Consider the following 21259-nt stretch of genomic DNA (forward strand, 5'->3'; position numbering starts at 1 on the left):
TATATGTCCATGACACTCTCTCACCCTGTCACATCTCACCCCACCCCCTCCCCATATCCTCAAGTCCATTCTTTAGTAGGTCAACACAGGCTTTCTGAATGGATACAAAAACAAGACCCATCTGTATGCTGTCTACAAGAGACCCACTTCAGACCTAGGGACACATACAGACTGAAAGTGAGGGGATGGAAAAAGATAGTCCATGCAAATGGAAATCAAAAGAAAGCCGGAGTAGCAATACTCATATCAGATAAAATAGACTTTAAAATAAAGAATGTTATAAGAGACAAGGAAGGACACTACATAATGATCAAGGGATCAATCCAAGAAGAAGATATAACAATTATAAATATATATGCACCCAACATAGGAGCACCTCAATACATAAGGCAAGTGCTAACAGCTATAAAAGAGGAAATCGACAGTAACACAATAATAGTGGGGGACTTTAAAACCTCACTTACACCAATGGACAGAATATCCAAAATGAAAATAAATAAGGAAACAGAAGCTTTAAATGACACAATAGACCAGATAGATTTAATTCATATTTATAGGACATGCCATCCAAAAACAGCAGATTACACTTTCTTCTCAAGTGCGCACGGAACATTCTCCAGGATAGATCACATCTTGGGTCACAAATCAAGCCTCGGTAAACTTAAGAAAATTGAAATCATATCAAGCATCTTTTCTGACCACAACGCTATGAGATTAGAAATGAATTACAAGGAATAAAATGTAAAAAACACAAACACATGGAGGCTAAACAATACATTACTAAATAACCAAGAGATCACTGAAGAAATCAAAGAGGAAATCAAAAAATACCTAAAAGTTACATCCAAAATTGTACAAATTTTTTTAAACATGATTAAAAATTTTTTTTAACTGTCAAGTGTTTTGAAAAATTTATTCAAAGTACTAAATTTTCATTTTAGATCTTAGCTTATGTTTATATAATAGAATGCCCTCAGTTGATCCAGGTTCACCATAATATCTTTCTCTAAGCCCTTAATGGTTTATATCTTCCCTTTAAAATGTATAAGTATCTTTTAATTAAGTTGTCATTTACAAAGATATTCTGGAAAAAAATTATTAATTAAACACCTATAAGTTCTTCATCATTTCTGTTATAGTGTAGCAATTTCTCATCTAACCCATAGTGGTCTATCAACTGAGTAAACCTTGATTTCTTAGACACACCTGACTGCAACTCAGAGCAACAGCTGGCTGCAGCTTCTCCACCTCTTTGTTAACAACTGTGTCTGAGACAGACCTTTCTTTGATCTATACATTTTAACTAGTTTTAGCCTTTGAAGAAAGTCTCCTTTCTCTTGAACCTGCTTCACCAATTTTGTTTTTTCTTCATTCAATCTTTTTTTTGGAAGATTCTCATTCAGAAAATTAGTTTGAAGATCACTGCATGACCCAGTATCAAGTGTTTCAAATCCACATGCATTGATGTTCTTGACGGTATTTTTCAAACACATACTTCATATTCACTGTCTATGTGTTTAAATTTTTTTTTGAAATTCTAAGCTGTTTCCTTGTGTTGAAGGTGCTGGATTCTCTGAAAAGTTCTAACCGTTCTCTTCATTCTCTACTTTAAGATCTTTTACCACACTGTACAAGAAATTAAATGAAGATCTTGTTTTGCTTAATCATTTTCTCTACGTGTTACACTCATAGGTTGTTTTCTTGTACTGGTTATGTGGGGTGATGGTGGAGGCACAGCCCTGTGGAGTGCTAGGTAAAATCACGGCTGAGTTTCCTAGACTTCCCATCTTAAAAATGAAATCTTGGTTTACCTGGAGGAAAGGGAACTCTACTCAGCTCCAGCGCTGATCGTCAAATTCCAGTTCTCAGCTGTCACCTGCTTCCCGTCTCCCTCAGCCATCCCCAGAGAGTGCAGAAAACACAAGCAGCTGCAGCTCTCTGCTTACTTTGATTTTAAATGGATCTTCCTATTGTTTGCAATCTCTAAAAGGAACCCAGGGCTACTTCCTGAGGAAGATCTTAATTGCCGACCTTTAGATACTCCCTCTTCCAGCCATGCCTCACTACTTAGTAGAGAGCTGGCACCCAACCTTAGAAATGTCCCCATTTACCATGACTGCCATGGAAGGAGCAGTACCAGGTCACTACTTGCTGCCTTAACCAGGTGCACTGATGAAACTCAGCATCAGAAATTTGAGATGCCGTTGCTACTTAAAGAAAAAGATCTGTTTTCCAGTGTCCCACATATTCAGGGATATCAAAACAAAAGAAAAAAAGAAAAATCCATGAAACTGCTCAGGTTCCAGGTGATAATAATTCTAGATGGTCAGTTTTTCAATTTATCTCTTTCTCTCTCACATTCATACACAGCCCTTTTGCCCAAAGCATATCCTAAGCATCAGAGCGATTGAATTGGGGGTATTTCTAGTATCAGCCCCAATTATTTCTAGAACTAGAATTTCTATTAGAATAGGGAGCATTTATTAATCATTATATATTTAGATTATGCCTTTTCAAGGGACTAGAGACACAGGGGTGAGAAAAGCAGCTCAAATCCCTATCTTAATGAACTTGCATTTAGCTGGAGTAGATAGTAAATGCATAAAAATTTATGAAAATGTCAGATGGGGAAAAGCAGTGTGAAATAAAAGAGAGAAGAGTTTCCATAAAGTCCTTGCCAAGGAGATGCTATTTGAGCTTATACTTGAATGGCATGCAAGATCTAGCCTTGTGAAGATGTCTTAGGAAGAGCTTTCTGGGCAGAGAAAATAGCAAGTAAAAACCCCTTAAGGCCAGAAAATGCTTGGCAGTTTCTGGCTAATGTGGCTGGAGTAGCAGGAGCTTCATGCCACAGGAGAGGAGGGCCAAGGGCGATGAGATTCTGTTTTAAAATGATTACTCAGTGCTGTGTGAAGACTGTACTATGGGAGAGGAAAAGGATGGATGCTGGTGAACTTTAGGAGGCTGGTATAGGAGTTCAGGTGAGAGTTTGTGACAGCTTGGACTAGTGTGGTAGCAGTGGAAGTGGAAGCAGTGGAGGTCTTAGAAATAATTTGGAAGTAGGTAATTGGAATATATTTTAGAGGTAAGGTTCAGATCTGCTTTAATTTAGGGTGAGTTTTCTCTCAGTGGCTCCTATTGTACTTCTCCTATTGTGCTCCTAAGGTCAGCCTGGACCTTCAAAATGTCTCAGACTCTTTTAAATAACTTTCCCAGTGCTCTGGTCTGCTCCTAATAAGTTAGCAGATATATGTCAGTGTATTAGTCAGTGAGGGCTGCCATAACAAAATACTACAGACCGGGTGGCTTAAACAATAGAAATTTATCTTCTCACAGTTGTGGAGCCTGGAAGTCCGAGATCAAGGTGTCAGTAGGTTTGGTTTCTCCCCAGGCCTCCTTGGCTTGCAGATGACCACCTTCTCACTGTGTCCTCATGTGGTCTTTCCTCTGTGCTCACATCCCTGGTATAGTGTCTTCTTATAATGACACCAGTTCTATTGGATTAGGGTCCCACCCTTATGACCTACTGTAACCTTAGTTACCTCTCTAAGACCCTATTCCAAATGTAGTCTACACTGGAGGTTAGGACTTCAATGTATGGATTTGGGGAGGCGGGGGATGGTGGAACACAACTCAGTCCAAAACAGAGAAGGTCATTATTTAACTTAACCCTCTTTAGACCTTGCTTAAGCTGAGCCCCTTAACAGCAGGGAAATGATTCTTTTAAACCTTTCTCCTAAACAATGCATACGTAAAAGTCAAACAAAGAATTAAATTGTCTTTGAATGCTGTTAATCTCCCTTGTTTATAACAGTTACAAATATAAATTGAGGTTCTAATATTCTATTTTTTCTATCTTAATAAGCCATTTTATATGTGACTTGAACTTGATCACTTTGGAGTGATCACCACAGGCAATTAGCATTATTCTTTTCCATTGTCAGGAATTACACTACTAATCTCAACCAGCCTCCAGGTGAATGAATCTAACTAGTGGTAAGGGGGAGGGAGGAAACAATTTTCTCTCTACCCTCCTAGACTCTTGGCCGATATCCCTTGTAATAAAGGACAGATTAACTAGAGAAAAAAAAATTATCTATGTACAGGAGCCCCACAAAGATATAAGATTCAAAAGATGGCTATACTATGGAGGTTTATATACCATTTATGTTTTATATACCATTTATTTCCTGAGTTAAGGAAAGGGGTCTACAGCTTCAAAGAAGAGAAGGCTATTCATGGAAAAGTGAGAATAGGAGATGTTTAGTAAACAAAGGTTGCCCTGCCTTGCAGATAACTCTCTGAGATGAAAAATTTATCTCAGGTAATAGCTCTCTTCCTGGTACAGGCCCACTTTCTAATGTAAATTTTTCATACCAAAAGGTAATTCCTACTCTGTTTTCAGAGCTTCTCATGTGTCTGGTTTTCCTTAAAATTATCAGTTCCAAATAATCCAAGCCAAAGAGGCATATTTTGGGGTGGCACATTCTGCTAGCCACAAGAGAAGTAGTGTAAAATCATAGAAATACAGTAATTCACCATTAATTCTGGAAAAATAATTCCACACACATTCCAATTGACAGTGAGTAGAGATGTTTTTCTGAATTGTTTATGTATTAGAATCAGTATAGTCACATGTATGTTTTAGATTTTATTTTTTTGACTCATTCTTTCTTTTATTGTATATAGGTACCGATTAGTGTCCTTACCGTTTAAGTCACTTGGCTAACTATTTCATATATTATATGAGTGTAGTAGAATTTTCTTTGTTTTACAGATGAGGAGACTAATAATAAGAGTCCAAGTAAGTTGTTCAAAATCACCCAGAGAGGACGTGTCATAGCCAGATATCAAAGCACATTTGTGACTCCAAGCCACACTCTCTCACCTACTGTAGTGACTCTCAGCCAGCCTTAAAATCCATCCCTGTAACTGGCATTGGCATATGTATAGAGGATAAGAGTTAATAAGACTAATTCCCCAAAGAGTCTTACATTTTAAACATGGAGACAGACATGTAAATAAATATAGTACCATAGGATTAGGAATGTTAGAATTGTACACAGAACAACACAAAGGGTCAGGTGAACCACTCTACGTCTTGGGGACAATCAAAGTTCCCAAACAGCAGTACCATTTGAGCTGAGTCTAGAAATCTGGGTATGTGTCCATTCATATAATGGGAGTACAGCTAGGTGTAGCAGTGGAGGCAAGGATTCCATATGGAGGAAGTAAATTGAGGACAAATATAAAAGGGCATAGGATATTAATGAATCATTGTTTTGGAAAATTATATCCACTCTATATTATCCTATTGACTAGGGTAATGGAAATTGGGTGAATACAGAAAAAACATTGTTCAGACACAATTCAACACAACTGTGATACAAGGTAGATATTTAATTCAAATGTATTTCATTAAAATATTGAAATAGTCTGCTCTGAGCTGAGTAGATCTTCTCCTCCTCCCCCTCCTCTTTCTCCTCTTCCCTTTTTCCGATGAAAACAATCTTTTTCATTGAATAAACTCTACTTTTTGTTTTCTAAATATCCCAGCAAGAAGTTATTCGGAGCTGCCTTGTTTTTGTCAGCAAATTCTTCCCTCTCACTGTCATCCTCTCCTTCATCATTGCACAAGTACTAGTTCACCGGCAGCACAGTCAGGCCATCAGCTTGGAAATTAAATTACCTGCCATTCTCAAGTTTTTTTCGCTACAACCCCAGACTGCCCCCTCAGTTCTCAGTAAGGCAAACCTCAATGTAACAATGAACTGAGAGAATTTTGGACCACATTTGTCAGTTCAAGGTCACAAAGGCTTCAAAGCAAAATTCTGGGCTTTGTTCTTCAGTGCTCTCCATCCCACCTTCATTGTCATTCTCCAGATTCTCTGTTTAAGAAAAATAAATAAAAACAAGTCTTGGGAGAAGGCAGAGCAAAGAGACTTCTAGTACCATCACTGCCCTAAGAAATAGAATTTTGCCCAGAGCTTCAGACAAACTGCAAAAAGCTGCTCCTGCACCAAAGAGCAGTTAACAGGCTAACAGACTGCTGTAAGCAAGCATATTCACCTCTAACTGTCCAGGTGGAGGGGCGTTCCTGATTTGCAGTAGGTACAATGTAAAAATGGAATGGTTCCTATATAATTATAAGTAATAGACTCATTCTGATATGTAGATTTTTCTCTTATTCACAAGTTTTACTTCTTTTTCTTTACAAATAAGCTGTCTTTGGCTTATTTTCATCTTTTTTTTTTTTTTTTTCTGTAACGTGGTTAATCTATCCTTGGGAAATTGAAAGTTGACTGCAGTTCAGTATTCCTGGAACATGGTGCATAGTGGGCAGTAATAGATCTGGTGATGGAAAGTTAAGTAGGCATCAAATCATTGATGGCCTTTGTGCCATGCTAAGTGGTTTGGCAGGGGAAAGCAAGCCATTGGAGAATTTTAAGCGGCAGAGTGACATGCTTAGATTTGCATTTTGGAAAGATCACTCTAGTGTTTCCTCAGCAATGATAGTCAGGGGAGTGAGAAATAATGGGGTCCTGAGCTAAGCAGTTTTAGTGGGAATGGAGGGAAAATAAAACATTCCTGAGAATATAAAGTGAAGAATTAAGTGGGCTTGCTCAGATCAGAAAGGCACCTGGGAAATGCCATGGTGGTGATAGGGGAAAAAAAAGATGACTATCTGGTTTTTACCTCTGATGCCTGCGTTGGGGACCATTTACTGTCAGAAGCTGTCTTAGTTCAGGCTGCTATAACAAAAATACCATAGGTTGGGTGGCTCAAATAGCAAACATTTATTTCTCAATGTTCTGAGGGCTGGGAAGTCCAAGATCAAGGAGGCAGCAGATTCAGTGTCTGATGAGAATATGCTTCTTGGTTGACAGCCAGCCAGCTGGTCTTACTGTCTCACAGCAGAAGGGATAAAGAGCTCTCAGGGGTGTGCCTTCTGTAAGGGCACTAATTCCATTCATGAGGGCTCCACTCTTACAACCTAATCACCCCCCTAGCCACCACACCTTGGGAGTAAGATTTCAACATATGAATTTAGCAGGGGACACAAAAATTCATAACAGAAATCTATTGGGAAAGAAGCATACATGGAAAAAATAAAATGGATTTTATTTTGGTCATGTAAAGTTTGTAGTGACTTCATTATAGTCAGGTAGAAATTCCTACGATGTAGTAGGATACATGTACTGAAGATTAAGAGGATAGTTAGGGATATGAGAGAGATTTTGGAGCTATTAGGGTGAAATTTAGTTATTGAAGTCACAAGTGAGAATTCTCCCCTACCCAAATTCCTAGGCAGTAGATACAATCTCAACTCTTTGGGCTATTTCTTTTGATATTTGTTGCTGTATTTATGGATTTTTTAAAAAGTTATAGATTTTGTTTATTGACAGGTGTTTTAACACATCACATCTCATTTATGATGAGGCAATCATATGTGCTTATGTTCAAAGCCTAGCAAAGGCCTTGGAACTTAGTAGGTCACAGTAAATTTATTTCCTTTCTTAATTTCTCTCTCTGTCTGTCTGTCTCTTTCTCTTTTGAGTAAAGAGTTTGGAGACTGTATGGTAGAATCAATTTATATTTATGATATTTATATGAATTCTTTTTTATAGCTCATGAATTTCTTCTATATCCCTATTAGTAAATGTATTCGTTTGCTAGGGCTGCCATAACAAAGTCCCACAGACTGGGTGCCTTAACAGAAATTTTTCTCACTGTTCTGGAGTCTTGAAGTCTGAAATCAAGGTGTGGACATGGTTGATTTCTTCTGAGGCCTCTCTCCATGGCCTGTAGATGGCTATCTTCTCCTTCCTGGGTCTTCCATCTGTGTGTGTCTGTGTCCTAATTTTCTTTTTATAAGGACATCAGTCATATTGGATTAGGACCCACACTAATAACCTAATTTTAACTTAATTACCTCTTTGAAGACCTTACGTTCAAATACAGCCCCAGTCTGAGGTACTGACAGTTAGAACTTTAACACATGAATTTTGGAGTTCACAGTTCAGCCTGTAATAGTGAAATAGAGAAATTCATAATTACTTACATACAACTTAAGCAAGCAATTTTGAAATCTGGTAATTTCTGAAGATTCTAGTATATTTGTATGAATAATAGTGTGAGAAAAAAAGTGAGAGAAACAAATGTGATTCTAAATAATAATTACACAGTCAAAACCAAAGTTCTTTATGTTAGAGGGACCTTCAAAAAGGATATTTAAAAAGAGAAATTTTTAAAAGATAATATCAAGAGGAAATTGGAGAGATGGCTTTATTTAAATGTTTTCTAAGTGATGAATTATTATGGGAGATATTTTTAGGGATATTATTTCCCCAGTCATTTCACAGTATTTAGGTAATTTCTACATCATGCTCAGTTCAAAAGAATGCAAAGCACTGTGAAGCATACGAAGAAGTACAAGACAGCATCCTTGTTTTCAGGAGTTTTCATCTCTGGATAAGGAGTCAAAATTAGTACAAGTGAAAAGAAAAGAAAAAGCAACGATTTAATATGAAACCATATGATTCTGTCTGTAGAGGCTTTAGAATCAGTGAGAAGGAAGAGTCAATGTGGGATGTGCTAGTTTGAAGTATTTCACTGAGGGTGGGGTTAGACTTGTACAATGAAGGGTGAGTAGAATGGAGTTATATGCAGACAAAGGTAGGGAAACTAAAAAATGAAACTGTGCCTGTTTTCTTTATAGGACTAATGGCAGTCTTCAGTTATTTCTTATCTTACTTTTTTTTATTGTGGTAAGAACACTTGCCAAGAGATCTATCCTCTTAACAGATTTTTAAGTGCACTATACAGTATCATTAGTGGTAGGCACAATGTTGTACAGCAGATCTCTAGAACTTATTCATTTTCTATAACTGAAACTTTATACCTGCTGGACAGCAACTCCCCCATTTTCCCCCCTCCCTCAGGCCCTGGCAACCACTATTCTACTCTCTGTTACTATGAGTTTGACTATTTTAGATACCTCATGTGAGTGGAATCATACAATAGTTATCCTTCTGCAACTGGCTGATCTTACCATCATTTCCTCAAGGTTCATCCATGTTGTTGCATACGGCAAAATTCCCTTTTTGTAGAAGACTTTATTTTGTTAGAGCAGTTTTAGGTTCACAGCAAAATTGACACAAAAATACAGAGATTTCCTACATTCCCCTATCCCTACGCATGTGTAGCCTTGCCTGTTATCAGCATCCCCCACCAGAATATTTTCCTCTTTTTTAAGGCTGAATGATAATCCATTGTATATACATACCACATTTTATTGATCCATTCATCTTTTGATGGACATTTAGGTTGTTTCCATACCTTTGCTATTATGAATAATGCTGCAGTGAACATTGGAGTGTTAATATCTCTTCAAGATTTTGACTTCAATTATTTTGTACATATACCCAAAACTGGAATTGCTAGGTCATATTGTAGTCTATTTTTAATTTTTTGAGTAATCTCCATACTATTTTCAATAATGGCTGTGCCATTTTACATTCCTAGCAACGGTGTACAAGAGTTTCAATTTCTCCACATCCTTGCATCCTTGCCAGCATTGGTATGTTTTTTGTTTTGTTTGTTTTTTGGGTTTTTTTAATGATAGCCAGGTGTGAGGTGATATCTCATTGTGGTTTTGATTTGCATTTCTCTGATGATTAATGATGTTCAGCTTCTTTTTATATACCTGTTTCATATACCTGTTGGCTGTTTGCATGTCTTCTTTGGAGAAATGATTATTTAAGTCCTTTGTCCAATTTCAATCAAGTTATTTATTTATTTGCTGTTGATTTATAGGAATTTTAATGATGTCTTTTCTATTTGTTTATTTCTTGTCTGTCTCCCTCACTAGAGCATAGGCTCTATAAAGAAAGAGAACTTATTCTTTCAACAATACCACACTGTCTCAATTACTGTAGCTTTATAATAAGTCTCAAAGTTTGGTATTGTCAGTCTTCTAACTTTGTTCTCCATGATTTTTTTTTTTTTTTGAGAAAATATCTGCCAAATACCTAAGTCTGAATAGCCATAGATTGTCAGATATTCTTTCAAGGATAAAATGATATTCTGTGAAAAAATTAGCACATTCTTCCTGCAGTTCAAACCATCTCATAAGTACATTTGTTCCACACAGTCATACTTCACTATGCACCAGAAGTGCTTTCTGCACACTCTTGATTTTGTCACTCAGAATATTAAAAAGGCCTGGACTGAAGAGTCAAGATTTAACAAAATTGATACTTTTTACTGGTCAATTAAGGACATTTTTAAGTAAAACTGGAATTTTTCTTCTTTTTTTTTTCCTGTGACTGCATAGAAGTGAAGAATCCAATGATTCCAAGTACAGCTTTTGGACTTTTTAGACTGATATTTTATTTCTTTCCTTTTCTATCGTATTTTCTGTTTGTCTTTTTCTTCTTTATTATGGAAGATTTCCTCAACCACATTTTCTAGCCATTCTATTAAAAATATTTTTATTTAGACATACTTTTTAATCTCTGAGTCCTGTTTTATTCTCTAAATATTACTTTTTAAAATAATCTTTAACTTTTCTAGAATGAGATATGTACTTGAATATATGATGATTTAAAAGATATTTTATGAATTATTCATTTTGCATCTCTATGTTTTATCTTAGTGTTTACTTTCCACTCTGCTAGTTTTCCTCATTGGACTGAATATCCCGGTTTCCCATGACATTTAAGAAAGGACTGGGTGATCTATCCTGGGTTTCCTTTATCTTTATGAAAATAAAACTCTTTTCACTTGGTACCTTCCTTGCAGGGGGATCTCTTCCTGGGAGCTCTGCTTAGCTTTGAACACATACTGCATTACATTTAGAGTTTTAACACATGAAGCTTTCTCCTGAAGGCACAGATAGGTGCATGGCATGAAAATGTCTTACAGGAGGGAGTTTGCAGGTTTTGCTTTAGAAGGTCAGGATTTGGGTTCCCCAAAGGTCAGAATGAAAAGAACCTTATTGCAGGGCACCAGCCTTAATATCCCCAATTTTTCACTGACTATCTTAAAAAAGAGCTTTGCTTATGTATTTATTTGAGACTTTCTATCAGCCATTAGCCATCTGTAAACTTAGGGCAAAGGGTGGGGGACAGTGTGGTGGTAGGTAGTATTACATATAAAAATATCTTCACTTAATCACCCTATTTTTAACCTTTCTTTGCACTTCACTCTGTTATTTCCAAGCTAAAATCAAGGTCATCTGGAGTTCTGTGGAAAGGGATGTCTTCCATTCCTCTGTAGCCTTTTAAAAATCACATTCTAGGTTGCAACTTTATCTGCCTATTTCCCCATTTTCCTGTTTCCATACACTGACCATCTTGTACACTTTGTTTATATGCCTGTCATTCTCTTGTTTATTATGTGGATTCACTATGGGTTTATTCTGTTTTATGTTTCCATATTTCTATTGCAGTGGGTTAGTAGAAGAAACGGAAGTGGAAACACATGTGCTCAGTCCACTATACTGTGCTATACATCTTTCAAAAGAGTCTCTTACAAAGTCTCTACCCTTTTTCTTCACAGGGAACTTCTCTGTTCCTAAAAATAAATTTGTGAGTGTAAATAAAAACATAAATGAATGAGCTACTCAACTTCACCATCATAATCTAAGTTCCATATCTATATGTCAAGAGAAAGAAGACTAAACTCTATCCATCTATGGAAGCAGACAGTGTAGAAATGAGATTTATGCCATGGACTCTAAAATCAGTGCTTGGTTCATAACCTGGAGCAACTATTCATTCTGTAATCCAGGAAAAACCACTTAACCTCTCTTTGCTTCAGTGTTCTTAACTGTAAGATGGTTTAATAATAGTAGTACTTACCTTATAGAATTGTGAAGACTAAATGAATTAATCTATAGTGTTTAGAACTGTGCATTGCACAAAATTAGATTTAGAAAGGGATGGTTATTATTAATGTGTATCTTCTAGGTTGAAGTTGATGTGGTCTCAGTTGTCATTAAGTTAGATGCTTGTTGAAAAGTCTGAATTGTTCAAAACCTTTAAAATTATGATTTTTGTTTGAAATTATTTCATTACCTTAAATTTTTTAATGCACTCAGCATGGAGACTTTGAAAGAACACTAGTTTTGGAGACAGGCCATATATGTATATTTGATTAAAATAATCTCTTTGAATCTCAGAATCTTCATCTATGAAATGAAAAATGATGGTAGCATCCTTATAGCTTTGCTATGACAGTCTGACGTAATATAATAATAAATGTAAAATTTTACTAGAATACTGGCTACCAGACTATTTTTTATCTGTGGCACATTTCAGAGTCTCTGCTACCAAATGAACACTCAATACAAGTTAATAGTGCACATTTATAAAATTTCGGAGAAAGAAGCATAAACTATACAAAATATGTTACTATAATTGTGAAGAATCCAGTAATGGAGAGTGCAAATGATTAAAAGCTTACACACTTAAAACAAAACTTAGAGAACAGTCCTTTTTATAGTTGTTCAGATATCTTGTTGGATTTTGCTGTTCATTTAGAGATATAGCACAGTACTACTATGATCATGGTTCAGATTGTAAATAATAAAATCTGTATTCCATATTAATTTGAAATATACTTTTATTTATATCATGTGTTTTTTAAGAAAAAGAAAAGTTAAGTCAAGTATCTCTAATTGGAGAGAGAGGAGGAAAATTTAAACAAAAGAATACACTATGGTTTATATTTTTAAAAGTAAAAATAGAGAGGGCAGACAGCAGAAGCAAGAAGAACTACAATCCTGCAGCCTGTGGAACAAAATCCACATTCACAGAAAGACAGACAAGATGAAAAGGCGGAGGGCTATGTACCAGATGAAGGAACAAGATAAAGCCCCAGGAAAACAACTAAATGAAGTGGAGATAGGCAACCTTCCAGAAAAAGAATTCAGAATAACGATAGTGAAGATGATCCAGGACCTCGGAAAAAGAATGGAGGCAAAGATCAAGAAGATGCAAGAAACGTTTAACAAAGACCTAGAAGAATTAAAGAACAAACAGAGATGAATAATACAATAACTGAAATGAAAACTACACTAGAAGGAATTCATAGCAGAATAACTGAGGCAGAAGAATGGATAAGTGACCTGCAAGACAGAATGGTGGTATTCACTGCTGCGGAACAGAATAAAGAAAAAAGAATGAAAAGAAATGAAGACAGCCTAAGAGGATCTCATTCAGATTCGATGGAGAAATCAAGAGCTTTACAGAGAAGCAAAAGCTAAGAGAATTCAGCACCACCAAACCAGCTCTACAACAAATGCTAAAGGAACTTCCCTAAGTGGGAAACACAAGAGAAGAAAAGGACCTACAAAAACAAACCCAAAACAATTAAGAAAATGGTCATAGGAACATACACATCGATAATTACCTTAAACGTGAATGGATTAAAGGCTCCAACCAAAAGACACAGGCTTTCTGAATGGATACAAAAACAAGACCCATCTATATGCTGTCTACAAGAGACCCACTTCAGACCTAGGGACACATACAGACTGAAAGTGAGGGGATGGAAAAAGATAGTCCATGCAAATGGAAATCAAAAGAAAACCAGAGTAGCAATACTCATATCACATAAAATAGACTTTAAAATAAAGAATGTTATAAGAGACAAGGAAGGACACTACATAATGATCAAGGGATCAATCCAAGAAGAAGATATAACAATTATAAATATATATGCACCCAACATAGGAGCACCTCAATACATAAGGCAAGGCAAGCGCTAACAGCTATGAAAGAGGAAATCGACAGTAGCACAGTAATAGTGGGGGACTTTAACACCTCACTTACACCAATGGACAGATCATCCAAAATGAAAATAAATAAGGAAACAGAAGCTTTAAATGACACAATAGACCAGATAGATTTAATTCATATTTATAGGATATTCCATCCAAAAACAGCAGATTACACTTTCTTCTCAAGTGCGCACGGAACATTCTCCAGGATAGATCACATCGTGGGTCACAAATCAAGCCTCAGTAAATTTAAGAAAATTGAAATCATATCAAGCATCTTTTCTGAACACAATGCTATGAGATTAGAAATAAATTACGGGAAAAAAACATAAAAAACACAAACACATGGAGGCTAAACAATACATTACTAAATAACCAAGAGATCATTGAAGAAATCAAAGAGGAAATCAAAATATATTTAGAGACAAATGACAATGGAAACATGATGATCCAAAACCTATGGGATGCAGCAAAAGCAGTTCTAAGAGGGAAGTTTATAGCTATACAAGCCTACCTCAAGAAACAAGAAAAATCTCAAGTAAAGAATCTAACCTTACACCTAAAGGAACTAGAGAAAAAGAACAAACAAAACCCAAGGTTAGCAGAAGGAAAGAAATCATAGAGATCAGAGCAGAAATAAATGAAATAGAAAAAAAGAATACAATAGCAAAGATCAATAAAACTAAAAGCTGGTTCTTTGAGAAGATAAACAAAATTGATATACCATTAACCAGACTCATCAAGAAAAAGAGAGAGAGGACTCAAATCAATAAAATTAGAAATGAAAAAGGAGAAGTTACAACAGACACTGCAGAAATACAAAGCATCCTAAGAGACTACTACAAGCAACTCTATGCCAATAAAATGGACAACCTGGAAGAAATGGACAAATTCTTAGAAAGGTATAACCTTCCAAGACTGAACCAGAAACAAATAGAAAATATGAACAGACCAATAACAAGTAATTAAATTGAAACTGTGTTTAAAAATCTTCCAACAAACAAAAGTCCAGCACCACATGGCTTCACAGGTGAATTCTATCAAACATTTAGAAAAGAGCTAACACCCATCCTTCTCAAACTCTTCCAAAAAACTGCAGAGGAAGGAACACTCCCAAACTCATTTTATGAGGCCACCATCACCCTGATACCAAAACCAGACAAAGATACTACAAAAAAAGAAAATTACAGACCAATATCACTGATGAATATAGATGCAAAATCCTCAACAAAATACTAGCAAACAGAATCCAACAACACATTAAAAGGATCATACACCATGATCGAGTGGGATTTATCACAGGGATGCAAGGATTCTTCAATATACGCAAATCAATCAATGTGATACACCATATTAACAAATTGAAGAATAAAAACCATATGATCATCTCAATAGATGCAGAAAAAGCTTTTGACAAAATTCAACACCCATTTATGATAAAAACTCTGCAGAAAGTGGGCATAGAGGGAACCTACCTCAACATAATAAAGGCCATATATGACAAACCCACAGCAAACATCATTCTCAATGGTGAAAAACTGAAAGCATTTCCTCTAAGATCAGGAACAAGACAAGGATGTCCACTCTCACCACTATTATTCAACACAGTTTTGGAAGTCCTAGCCACGACAGTCAGAGAAGAAAAAAAAAAAATAAAAGGAATCCAAATTGGAAAAGAAGAAGTAAAACTGTCACTGTTTGCAGATGACATGATACTGTACATAGAGAATCCTAAAAAAGCTACCAGAAAACTACTAGAGCTAATCAATGAATTTGGTAAAGTTGCAGGATACAAAATTAATGCACAGAAACCTCTTGCATTCTTATACAGTAATGATGAAAAATCTGAAAGAGAAATTAAGGAAATACTCCCATTTACCATTGCAACCAAAAGAATAAAATACCTAGGAATAAACCTACCTAGGGAGACAAAAGACCTGTATGCAGAAAACGATAAGACACTGATGAAAGAAATTAAAGATGATACAAATAGATGGAGAGATATACCATGTTCTTGGATTGGAAGAATCAAAATTGTGAAAATGACTATACTACCCAAAGCAATCTACAGATTCAATGCAATCTCTCTCAAATTACCAGTGGCATTTTATACAGAACTAGAACAAAAAATCTTAAAATTTGTATGGAGACACGAAAGACCCTGAATAGCCAAAGCAGTCTTGAGGGAAAAAAACGGAGGTGGAGGAATCAGACTCCCTGACTTCAGACTATACTACAAACCTCTAGTAATCAAGACAATATAGTACTGGCACTAAAACAGAAACATAAATCAATGGAACAAGATAGAAAGCCCAGAGATAAACCCACCTATGGTCAACTAATCTACGACAAAGGAGGCAAGGATATACAATGGAGAAAAGACAGTCTCTTCAATAAGTGGTGCAGGGAAAACTGGACAGCTACACGTAAAAGAATGAAATTAGAATACTCCCTAACACCATACACAAAAATAAACTCAAAATGGATTAGAGACCTAAATATAAGACCAGACACTATAAAACTCTTAGAGGAAAACATAGGAAGAACACTCTTTGACATAAATCACAGCAAGATCTTTTTTGATCCACCTCCTAGAGTAATGGAAATAAAAACAAAAATTAACAAATGGGACCTAATGAAACTTCAAAGCTTTTGCAAAGCAAAGGAAACCATAAACAAAACGAAAAGACAACCCTCAGAATGGGAGAAAATATTTGCAAACGAATCAACGGACAAAGGATTAATCTCCAAAATATATAAACAGCTCATGCAACTCAATATTAAAGAAACAAACAACCGAATCCAAAAATGAGCAGAAGACCTAAATAGACATTTCTCCAAAGAAGACATACAGATGGCCAAGAGGCACATGAAAAGCTGCTCAACATCACTAATTATTAGAGAAATGCAAATCAAAACTGCAATGAGGTATCACCTCACACCAGTTAGAATGGGCATCATCAGAAAATCTGCAAACAACAAATGCTGGAGAGGGTGTGGAGAAAAGGGAACCCTCTTGCACTGTTGGTGGGAATGTAAATTGATACAGCCACTATGGAGAACAGTGTGGAGGTTCCTTAAAAAACTAAAAATAGAATTACCATATGACTCAGCAAGCCCACTACTGGGCATATACCCAGAGAAAACCATAATTCAAAAAGACACATGCACCCGAATGTTCATTGCAGCACTATTTACAATAGCCAGGTCATGGAAGCAACCTAAATGCCCATCAACAGACGAATGGATAAAGAAGATGTGGTACATATATATAATGGAATATTACTCAGCCATAAAAAGGAACGAAATTTGGGTCATTTGTTGAGACGTGGATGGATCTAGAGACTGTCATACAGAGTGAAGTAAGTCAGAAAGAGGTAAACAAATATCGTATTTTAACGCATGTATGTGGAACCTAGAAAAATGGAACAGATGAACCAGTTTGCAGGACAGAAGTTGAGACGGATGTAGAAAACAAACTTATGGACACCAAGGGGGGAAAGCCGCTGGGGGGTGGGGATGGTGGTGTGATGAATTGGGCGGTTGAGATTGACATTATACACTGATGTGTATAAAATTGATGACTAATAAGCACCTGCTGTATAAAAAAATAAATTAAATTAAATTTAAAAATTAAAAAAAAAAAAAGTAAAAATGATTTTGCTGTTTCCCATAGAAACAGGGTTTGGGAATTTAACAAAAGAAATCAGAAAGCACTAGAGTTTAATAGTTCTTTATTATTATTTAATAAGATGATTATCTTTTTCATAAAAAAAATCTTTTCATTTTTATAGATAAGAAACTGTGGTGGGCAGACCAAAACTTAGCTCAGTTGGGAACCTGCAGCAAAAGAGATGGAAGAAACCCCACTGTTCTAAGAAATAAGACTTCTGGGGTCGTTCATATGAAAGTGTATGATAAAGAAGCACAGGAAGGTAAGTCACACGGTAATGCATTTGTGCCGCCTTTTGAATATATAATGTTCTCTTTTTTCATATTATTTTCTCAAGTCAAAAATTGAAGTTCCCTATTTTTCTTCTAGTAAAAAAAAAGGGGGGGTGGCAAATGCTGCTTAATACTGTAGAAGGAATGCCTTTAGCATAAGATATATAATGAGCTTTCAAAACATTAGCAAAGCTGACCAAGGAATCTTAATTTGTCAGGTCTTCAAAGAGGTCTTATTCAGTTCTTGATTTAAAAGTATAAGAATAAGAAAAAAAATCCCAGTAAAATATATTCAATGTATAATTATGCCCAGAAACAGAATGAACTAGGGGACTTCAAATGGACTATGTTGATACAAGAATTTCATAACCAAAAGCACTACATTGTTTGGCTCTAAGCATTTTGCTTTTTTGTTTTTGCTTGTCCAAATGGTGTGCAGTGAAATGGAGTGAGAGAACTAAGAGATAGATGGTTTACATAGGTGGACTTGTCACATTGCCCAAGATTAGAAATGCCAGCCAGTACAGCCCTACACCTGCTAGTCTTTTCTTAGTTTTTGGTTCATGATCCATGACATTAGCAGAACTCCCTTCCTAGAAAAAATATTCTTCTATATTCTACTATCTTACTTAAATCTCTGCCATGAAATCCTTTTCTTCATATATTTTTCTGCTTAGGAAAAAAATATCAAGAAAACTTAAAACGATTTTTATCTAAAGGATTTGGGCATGTATATCAAAGCAAATAAGAGTAGAGATAAGGATAGTGAACCAAAGGGATCACTAATTCTGAAGACAGGTGACAGCAATCAAGCAGGCAGAATTTACTGGAGACACCAATTGAGAGCCATTCCTGCACAGCCGGAGACAAAGTGGAGACCAGATTCATGGCTACCTTTTCTGAAAAAAGCATGGGTCAAATTTTGGTCTGGAATCCTTTCTTACCAGGAGCAGCAGGAAATATTTCTTTTTCAGGAAAAAAATATTTTTAAGAGAAAAGAATTGCTTTGTAAAACCATCTGAACTGATTACTCAGATCCGTTCATGGTTGAGAAGACATTGACACCCAAACTCTTAGGCACAAAATCTGTATTTATTCTCTGATATATATTTTTTTTTTTTGGTCATTGTCTATAATAATGGACAGGAGTGTTTTCACTAGGAATTATTTAATAGAAAATTTTCTGTATCAAAATAAATAATTTTACTGGCATTCAAGTCATGGAAAATAGATTATTTAACTGGGAATAAAATACTGGCACTCAATAAATAAAATATCATGGTACTTTTGTGGATTTCAATACAATCTGTTAAGTGTAAAAACTTACAGTACTATGATAAACTTTAGTTCATAGTCTGTACTGAATGAGATTATATCTGAAAACACACATTATAAAATACAAATTAGAGAGAGATTTCCAAACATTTTTTAAAAATCTATATTTATTCCTTCAAAATGTGAACAAACACATACTTTGAAATTGTAAATTAATATAATACATTGAATTTCTGTAGGTACAGTTCCAATAGTTTCTTGGAAGAAAAATTCATTGTATTATGCTTGTCTCACATTGTTCATTTTAACAAGATCCCCCTCATCTTTTAAGGATTTGATTCTATAGGTAGAGTTGTAGCTTCTATGCACTGTGAAAGTATTACCAAACTGACAGGGCCCTCTAGCACTTAGAAATTTACGGTATAATATGACTAAGCTTAAAATGCAGTGAAAATACTGTTTTTACTGGAAGAATATGTTGATAAAAGCATCTGTATTAAAGACAGTCCCATTAACAGAATCACAGCAGGTAGCTTAAAAGCTTCATTAGTAAGAAATATGAGCAATTTAGGACTATTTAAGGTGTTAGCATTACTACCACTTTGGATTTCAAAGTACAATTAGCTACTTCATTTATCATTTTTGACACAGATCACTGGAGAGCTGAGACTTCTCGTTAGTCAAGTGGACTTTCTATTTCCACTAGAGAATTTAGGAATGAAGTTTGAACATCAATATCATTACAAAATATTAAGCCAAACCAGTATTTCTAACCTGCTAGATATTCACTACCTAAATTATTACTTTAAAAATCTCTCTATATTTTTCCTACATCAAATCTATATTTAATAGGCAAAGATACTTATTAAAATAATGATGTTTTATTTTTTTTTGCCTTTTCTCTTTCTCCACCATTTTCCCTTAGAGACTAAACAAATGATACATGGATTGTGTTATTGTTGTACAACATTAACATAGTTAATTTTATTATTTATAAAAAATACTTATTACTATTATGTTTAAAAATGCACAGTCCCAGGATCTCCTTTTTCTTCTTTTTTCACATATTTTGGATATTATCAAGGTTATATAACGCCTCATTTTCTCTTGTTTTTATAAATCAACTCTAATCCATTTTTCTTTACTTCTTCAATTCACTTGTTTCCCCTACTCTCTGTTTGGTGTTTTTCCAAACTTTATAGACAAGTATCACTTGTCAATCTCTTCCCAGCTTTCCAGTCTTTAGTGGTAGTTGAAGTAAATTTATATCCAAATGTGTATCTCTATAGATTGGCATTGCATTAATGTACATTCACATGCTTTCTCTAAAATGAAATATGTACATGGTCAGTATGGAATTACTGTAGATCCATAAATACAATTGTCTCATTATTAAAATAATCATAGAGCTGAAAATTCATCTTAGTATTGTAAGTCAGCTTGGAAAAAAGGGAATAAATCAATGAATCTCCATTAGTTTATATATGAGATAAATGTAATCATTTCAGAAGTTCAGGGCAACTCAAATCCTAGTATGTGGACCTACATAAGAGCAACTGCCAGGTATAAGAAATGAGCAGAGAATGTGGTACATCTCCTGTTGAGAAATCTCCCCAGTTGAGACTATTTCACACTTCAAAAATGACAGAACTTGTGACAGATTTGATTGAACAATTAAATCCCATCAGACTATCTTGAATTCAGGAGATTAGAAATAATGAGCTGCATTGGTATTTTGAATTTTCCATAGAGCACTATTGATATATAGCTTTCATAATGCTTTGTAATTCTCACTGGATTTAGTGTACTTCATATCAGAGTTTGAACATCCAGTAAATGGCATTGCATGTCCTAGAATAATAAAAATGTTGTAAAACTGGGATATTTAATGAACTTGATGGATAAGATTGTAAATTACTTAACTTTATGTTACCAGCTTTAATTAGCACATTGGGCCTAGTAAATTTAATGGACCATCTTTATAGAATTCCGACCTGTGATTACCTAATATTTGTCATTGCTACCTCACAGGAATAAGGAAAATTAATATGCCAGTTAATTAGATAACTCTTATGGGTGTGTTTTAAATCTATTTTGGAAGAATTATGTTCCTTGGAATGGCAAATTTTAGTTCCTTGCTTTTAAAAAATCAATTATACATATATGTATATATGTACCTCCTTACTTTCAATGGTATAATCTTTGAGTTGAGTCAGTAATATAAATTAACAACTATTTATTTGATACATTTGG

At 35.2% G+C, this 21259-nt stretch overlaps 1 protein-coding gene and 1 pseudogene across 2 annotated transcripts in view; one reads left to right on the plus strand and one right to left on the minus strand.

Annotated features, from left to right (window-relative positions):
- LRP1B (LDL receptor related protein 1B) overlaps window positions 1–21259 on the plus strand; it is a 1905856-nt gene that overhangs the window by 1311394 nt on the left and 573203 nt on the right. Inside the window, exon 34 of the mRNA XM_082395829.1 lies at window positions 17581–17721. Coding sequence (XP_082251955.1) covers window positions 17581–17721 — 141 coding nt within the window. The remainder of the gene's footprint in view (window positions 1–17580; window positions 17722–21259) is intronic.
- LOC309630498 (swi5-dependent recombination DNA repair protein 1 homolog pseudogene) lies at window positions 103–13121 on the minus strand (annotated as a pseudogene). Its single transcript has one exon. The product of its transcript is annotated as a swi5-dependent recombination DNA repair protein 1 homolog pseudogene (transcript).

Source organism: Balaenoptera borealis (genome assembly GCF_965194805.1).
Source record: "Balaenoptera borealis genome assembly, chromosome: 6".
Classification (NCBI taxonomy): Eukaryota; Metazoa; Chordata; class Mammalia; order Artiodactyla; family Balaenopteridae; genus Balaenoptera; species Balaenoptera borealis.